This window comes from Rhamphochromis longiceps, linkage group LG9 (genome assembly GCF_057381845.1).
Source record: "Rhamphochromis longiceps isolate RC_006_pf linkage group LG9, R_longiceps_female_GT1.1, whole genome shotgun sequence".
In the NCBI taxonomy this organism is placed as follows: Eukaryota; Metazoa; Chordata; class Actinopteri; order Cichliformes; family Cichlidae; genus Rhamphochromis; species Rhamphochromis longiceps.
Genome location: NC_140565.1, coordinates 8,211,299 through 8,219,029, shown reverse-complemented (window position 1 = coordinate 8,219,029; position 7,731 = coordinate 8,211,299). Strand labels below are relative to the sequence as shown.

Genomic DNA, 7,731 nt, shown 5'->3' with positions numbered 1-7,731 from the left:
GAGTGCAGGTCAGGGAGCTCGGAGCGGATGGTGCGCTCAGCTGACCGCACAACCCTCTGTAGAGCTCGTCGTCTGTCCTGCATGGTGATGTTCCCGAACCAGGTTAAGATGTTTCCCGTCAGGATGCTCTCTATGGTGCACGAGTAAAAGTTCCTGAGCACCTTGGAGGGCAGTTGGAAGTCTCTCAAGCGTCTGAGGTGGTAGAGACGCTGACGGGCCTTTTTCACCACGGTGTTGATGTGACAGGACCATGACAGGTCCTGCGTGATGTGAACTCCGAGGTATTTGAAGCTGTCCACTCTCTCCACTGGGCACTCGTTGATGACAGGGGTCTGGTAGTTCCTCTCCTGCTTAGTGCTGAAGTCCACTATCAGCTCCTTTGTCTTACTGACGTTTAGAAGGAGGTTGTTCCTCTGGCACCAGTTCTCCTGTACTGTACTACTTTGTTATTTTAATGATCACAGAAGTGTAGTAAACTTTTCACGGATAATATTTGTGTTTAGTAAGTCACATAAACCAGTAAAATAAAAAGCTATGAAATGTTCAGGATTTAGCCTGTGGAAGGTTAGTGTGTAACAAATGAGATAATTATAAAAATCACTCTGTGTGATAGTTTGCATGTGAGAGGTGTATGAAAACACAGCTGCTGGGTGATCTTATGTGTGTTGGGAAATAATTTATAATTGTGATTTTTTTCATGAAGTTATGGCTATTGCCATAACTTGGCAATAGCCATAACTATGGCTATGCCACGTGTGTCTCTTAGATACAGTGAGTACCAAAATGCCACTGAAAATTTGTCACACTTTCTCAAGGATGATACAGTTTGATAACCTCGAGTCAAGACCTGCAATATGTGTGATGACAAACTAGCTGCCTCAAACTAGCCCACTGAATGAACAATGGGCTTTGAGGTCGGTTCCATAATCATTAATAATCAAGGAACTGACCTCACAGCCCATTGTTCTTTCAGTGGTGCTAGTTTCAGTCATTGTTCAAAGGTACTGTTTATAAGGTTGTGAAAATCCTGCAGTCAGCTGAGACTCAAAGTTGTCACTTAGAGGAGTGACAAAATGTTCCTCCCACTGAAGACGCTACGTCCAGATGAACAGAACTTTTGGGGATTTACTTACTTGGATGACTGAACATGCATCAAGACATAGCTCCCATAACAGAGGTGTGGGACAAGTGGGTAAAGGTTCTTCAGATTTTAGATTTTTAGTGAGTTTGGGTCATTTTTGACCCTAGGCGTGTACAGGACATGAGGACAACAGGAGGGCTAGAGTGTCTTCCTTAAAAGATGCAAAGCAACTTGTGGTATTAACAATTTAAGAGAAAATTTGGTCAAATACACTTACTTAGCACCTCCTAAACCCATCACTGTGCAAGCTTTAGACAGCCTGGAGGTGCTGTTGCCAGTACCCAGTATATCTCCGCATATTAAAAATGAGCCACTGACCTTGATTGCTTTTGGGGGGGAAAAACGTATTTGCCCATTCATTCACTTGTGCGTACAGCCTTGGGAGTGTGGAGGGTTAGTGCCACATTACTGTATGTGAAAGCAGCCATTTTGTGTCCCCCTTTACTCTAGTATCCTAATTATGAAGCAGGAATGAGTGAAACACATCAGCAGCAATGTGTGGACAAACTGAGTAAGTGGCTTCTCCTCCTCTTCCCCCACCTAGCACTTCTCTGCCCAACACCATTAACTCTCCTTTGCTCTGCTCTACTCTCAAAGTGAGCACCATGGAAGGTGTTTGGGTTAAGTCAACCTGATTTTGATCAGTACAGGATTTCTTTTGAACATCAAGCGGAGGGCGGCTAAATCCTCTTCTTAGGAGCCCCCCTTTCACCACCTCCACCTGTTCATTACCTTTATTCACAAAATATGCAACATTTTATTAAAGAGAAGTAGGGATTGTGCTGGTAAACATAAAGTTGTGTTCACTCTTTGCTTGGCTAACAACATATATGAATTAATTTGGGGACATTGCAATTACAAGTTTAGTCGTATTTTCTTTAATAAAAAATGCAGCAGTTATCAAGAATAATGTAAATTCATACAATGTGCCACTTAAAGAGTATATCATTACAGGGAGACATTAAAAAGGTATTTTCTGGAGACTGTACAAATGTGACTTTGATCTGTAAGATGGGCAGCAGGGGGGTGGGGAGGTAGAAAAACTGAATAAACAAAAAGACAAAAAAATGTTGGGACAAAGTATGGCAGACAAGAGTGTTAAAGACATTTAAATCATATTACATCAGAGCAGTATAACCAATCATGCTTACACTTAAAAAAAAGGACACAAATCAAGTTTGTATATGTCACAGTTGGTGGAAAGGGAGAAATAAATGATGCACAATTTGGAAACATACAACCTGAGCTGGACATTCAGCAGAGTAAGAGAGTATTCTTAGAGTAAAGAAAAAAAAGAATAAATATAGAGTTTAAGGAATCATTTAGACAGTTTGGATAATATGCTTAATGCTTTTTTTTACTGAGACTTTGGAAGACTGATAGCACTCTTAGAGTTTTAAATGCAGCTAGAGATTGGAGGCAATCAGCCGAGCAAGCACAGAAATTAAGAGATGAATTCAATATGAACTAACTGTTATTAATAGGGATGAACAATGTACTAAAATCACAAGTTCAGAAAGACTAGCAGACATAGGCTAGCTCCTCCTAATTGTTTCCAGTCTCCAACTATCCTTGCGCTCTACCTCCATGTATAAAGGACAACTTATCCATTGGCTTGTATTTTGTCATATACTAAGCAGATATTAAACACTGCTAAATATGCAAAATATGCAAAAGGTCATCTCTGGGAGGCAGTGCATACGAGCACTAGTTTCTGTTTGCACAGGCTAGGTGAGGGGCAACCAATCAAAGAAAGTATACTTTTAAGGAGCAGGAAGTTAAAAAACAAAACAAAACAAAACAACAGCCCAAAGCATAAATAAATAAAATATGGATTGTTTTTGTGTGAATTCTGGTGAATAAAAATGTAGCTGGAATTATAGTCTCCCCTTAATTTAAAGGAGGTCAGCTTGTCCCAGAATCAACAAGAGAGCAAAATCTGGAGCTAGGAGAATTGTAGCAGTGCTGATAATAGAGCCAAATAAAGCCAAGTAGAGCTGACAGAGCCAAAAAACTAAACTAGGGTGACGAACAAAAAAATGCTAGATTGAGAGAAAAAAATGCTTCTAGTAAAAAGAGGCTGTCACAGAGATGGCTACAGCTAAGATCATATTAAAGTCATAAATGTATATAAAATGCATAAAAAGGACTACAAGCAGATATTAGAAAATATATTAATTTCTTTTAAATAAAATTACACTTATTGCCCTTTCTCAAAAGTGTACCTGACAGTGTTTTGCTTGGAATAACAGTCATGGAAGATTTTAGATGTACAAAAGTCTAGTAAGACAGAAGGCAAGTATGTTTTCCTTTCTCCTCTTTTCCCTGGTGCTGTGCTCTTTTACAGACAAACACATGTAAGTTGTCCACGAAGAAGAAATACATCAATCCCTTTGGTTTCTAATGGTCTAATGTTATAAAACCACTAAAGGAGTCCTGTTTGGCCGGTTTACTGATGTGCTGGCAGGACTGCTGGTGCTACGATGCTCCAAGCTCGCTCCACGTTCCGGTTTGGACCAAGGCGCTCCAAGTTGTGGCCATGGATGTGTGACCCAGACTGAGACCCTGATCAATGTCAAAGTCTTAGATTCTGGAAAGAAGCCTGCAGCCACAACCTGATCACATCTGGTCAGACCTGGAGCTTCCAGACCACAGCTGAGGTCTAAATCCAACCTGATCCCAGGCAGAAGCTTATTTTTAGCTCGATGCAGTTCAGGTATGGCGACACAGCAGCCAGGCACTGTTTTATTCCTGATTTACTTCCCAACACCGTCCCTGGCAAATATTTTTTTAAAAAGATAGAAAACCTGCATATTTTTGTCAAAGCACTTCCCTTTTCTCCTTTTACAGTCAGTATGTCTCTCAGGAGTGAGTCCAGCTGACTGGAATCCAGTGTGTCTCTGTCTCCACTTTCTTTAGTGCCAACTGCAGCTCGCTGAAGGCAACATCGAGGTTGTCGTTGACTATAACCATCTCAAAGAGATGGCTGTACTGAGTCTCCATTGTCTGGGCCGTGTTCACCATCTCCTGAAAGTCTTCCTCCTGGGAAAAGAGGGAAGAGACAAAATAGATGGAAGTTAAAAACACAAAACGAATAAAATCTCTTTCGTCAGTCGTCCAAGTGACTGATGAAACGTTTCTCCCACTGAGAACGCTACGTCCAGATGAACAGAATCAACTTTTGGAGAACTTATTTTATCATTTATCATTCAAGTAAATACTGCCTTTCTAAATGAGCCCAGGTATCTCTTGGTAGGTTAGGGTGCTGTGTTTTTACTGGGAACACTTAACTTTAAATTGGACTTTAGCTCATTTTCGCTGCTTGTATCTGTGATCTCGTTCTTTCAATCACTACCCAAAGTTCATGACCATAGATGAGGGGAGGGACATAGATCCACGGATGAATTGACAGCTTTGCTTTTACACGTTGTCATGATGAAGCTGTCTCTTACAGGGACTTTTGCAAGCAGTTCCTTCAGAATGTTTCTGGTGGTTTCTGCTTCATAATGGATTAGCTGTGTTTTTGTCTGCCCAACAAGAACATTAATCTGAGCAGGAAGCCGTTTAAGGAACAGCAAGCTGGGTTTGGAAGATGAATAGAAAATCAGAGAACTTAAAAAGAAAAGATTGGTTTAGGATGATGCCTCTTCTGGGGGACCAAACTTGAGAAAAAGCACACCCGGGACTCGTTTATTCCCACTAGGTGGCCTAATTTCCACAAGAAGTTATGTAGCATCTTGTGCCTGTTTAAGTACTTTGTAACAGCATAGATAAATTTCATTGCACAGCAACTAAATACTGAGTCACAGTTTAGGTGAACGTTCCCTCTGTTTTTATTGTAATTCTTTTATTTGTAGCCTTTATACATTTGTTGCTTTTACCTTACAGGACTATAAATCTTTACGCATTTCAGTGGCATGAAGCAGCACGTGTCAGCCTCAGTATCCTCTTTTACAAGCAACCACGTTCTCTGCTGGACACCTGCTTTGTTGTGCCAATAAAACCCACCTGTCTTTGCGTTTTAAAAAAGTGTCAGAAACCAAAGAGATTTCCTCAAATCACTTTGAAATGCCTGTGGTTCTTTCAGATTGGGTGCCAGTTTCTATGCTAACCACATTACAGCTGGGATTTTGCATTACATCAGATTGTTTTGCTTGTATTCACATCACGCTTCCAGCCAGCTCGACTGAAACAATGAGACGACTGTTCCTCGGCCTTTATCATTAAAGCAGACCTGTCTCTTGCAAAGAAAAATACAGCTAGCGTTGGATTGAAAATGTCTGGGACGACTTGCCCAACAACAGCTTCCCTTCATTTAATAGTAAATATAAGATGGGTTTGGGTCTGTCAGTGTACATGAACATTTACACAGAGACTTTGTTTGTTAGCTGGTTGAAATACAGCCCGCTGTCACACAGCTTTATAGAAGTATATTTGTATTACATGAGAGAATAACAGAAGCTAATAAAGGGACGTTAAAACTGCAACAGACTGTTCACAACCAGATTGCTTCTGACAACTAAAGCTTATTGTTCTCAAGACCCAGCTGGGAAATAAGGAGCGGACTGAGACAGAATTATGTTTACCTGTGTGAATAATATAAGCTGATGCTGTGTCTGTATCAAGGTTTAACAAGCTGACCTTCAACCATAAATTCACTGCATGTTCTAGGTGAAAGTGTATTGTACTCTAGCATTTTCCTCAACACTTATTACCCATAAATGCACTAAATTATGCCTCAATAAGTCGGATCCTATTATATTTTGTGTGAATATGACTTGACTAACTATCAGCTCTGGGCATATGTGTTGTAACTTTTTTAAACAGAGTAATGTTTGACCTTTTGATTTGACATGTGAGTTAAAGGTAAATCAACACGTGGAAATGAAACCACTGGCTATCGACTGATGACAAATTAGCTTTTTATTAGCTTTCAAAAGTTTTCTACATTCCTAAACAATGACCCCTTTGGCTCAGATGTCTGCTGCCTATACCAGAAGCCCTGAAATATTGCCAGTTGTTCTACAGAGGTCAACTAAAGTCCTGTGACTGTATCACTGCAGATTGCATGTGTGTGACTTGTAGTTCATCGTAATATAATTGCCAGAGACTGCTTATTTTCAGGTCATTTCAGATCGGGTCTGACTACCAGGCTTTTAATTTTTATGGGGTTGTGTTTGGGAAATTAATTTGTACCAGTTTGTAATTTCTCTATGGTCCATTCTGGTGTCAGTATAGAGTTGATAGAGCTATGACTAGAAATGTATCAGTGGAGTCATCAACTGATGTGGAATTAAGATCTGCTGGAATTGCAGCTTAATTTGACTGCATGTCCTGCCTGAAGTAATGCTATGCTTGATTTGACAACTTTAGGAAGGTTTAACTGCTATATTAGCTCAAATAGAGCTGTTGAAACTGAAGAGAAATATTTTTATTTCACAGTATCACGTGAACCGTGCTTGAATGAAATGTACAGGATTGTATTCGTTCCTTGTTGGTCTTCAGAACGGCCATTTGCCCCAAGGCTGCACTTTGAAAACATCTGTTTGAATCAACCAAGCACCACGATGTACCTCAAGCAAAAAATACATCAGAACAAATCACATAAAACAGGTCGTGTGGACAGAGAGAAAGATACATTTAAACCCGACCAAGTCACAGTTACACAGTAACAATTTCCTCTTGCTTTTCTATCTCAACTTAAGCAGGGAGGTAATATCTGATTAACATACGATATAAACTATCAGCCATGTACAACCCACACACTAGAAATAAGTTTTTACCGTGAAGGGTTTGGTGGAGTCCTTGTCGTCTTTGCCTGATATAATTTGGGTTTTCTTTCTGGTCTCTCTCAGTCTGTCGACGGTCGGGGGCTTCACGAACACAACGAAAGGTTTAAACTCTGCTGTTCGAAGATGCTTTATTAGCTGAAAAGAATAAAAGTGGATGCAGAGAAAAAGGAGTTAGGCATTTGGCAGCACATTAAGACGTAATCACAAAGTGTGTCACGTATGGTATAAACAGACTGTGAAAAAATTAATAGACAAAACGTTTAAAAATATAATCCTGTAAAAAAAAGGTTGCCAATTCATGGTCCACTTGTAATAGTGATATGAACTGGATTATGGGGTTGTCACAAAGTCCAGTTTAACAGATTCAGTCTGCTGATTTCCAATCGAGAAGATATTAAAAATTAAAATCTTCCTTCTATTTTTAAGCAAAGACATTTTCTGCCTTAAGTTCCTCAGACATGAAAAGTTGAGGCTTTTCTTCCATTCTCTCATTGTAAACTGAATATATTTCTGTTTTGCTGAAGCATTAAATCTTAAATTACCTTTTAACTTATTGACCTCTCTAGAATGAAGAAGTCTTTGCATAAATGACTTATTAGTTGGACAGAACAATTAATAATGACCACAGAGCAGATGACTTCCCATCATTCTGAGTGAATCTAGAACTTTGAAATCATGTTTATAGTTTTTGTCATTTAAAAATGACTCACAAACACCAATCTGAGGGATAAAGACTACTCACACTAACTCATCACAGCTTTTAAATTCTTTTGGAAGATAGTGGAGGATATATATGTT

The 7,731-nt window shown here is 39.6% G+C and overlaps 1 protein-coding gene across 6 annotated transcripts in view; it reads right to left on the bottom strand.

The window, feature by feature from the left end:
• Positions 1-2,003: 2,003 nt before the first annotated feature.
• The window catches only part of mpp7a (MAGUK p55 scaffold protein 7a), a 69,730-nt gene continuing 64,002 nt past the window's right edge, over positions 2,004-7,731 (bottom strand). For all 6 annotated transcript variants that reach the window (XM_085418137.1, XM_085418135.1, XM_085418138.1 and 3 more), the window contains 2 exons: positions 6,925-7,068; positions 2,004-4,183 (listed from right to left, as the gene is read on the bottom strand). In XM_085418137.1, the coding sequence (XP_085274263.1) occupies positions 4,004-4,183; positions 6,925-7,068 (324 nt within the window). In that variant the 3' untranslated portion in view covers positions 2,004-4,003. The remainder of the gene's footprint in view (positions 4,184-6,924; positions 7,069-7,731) is intronic.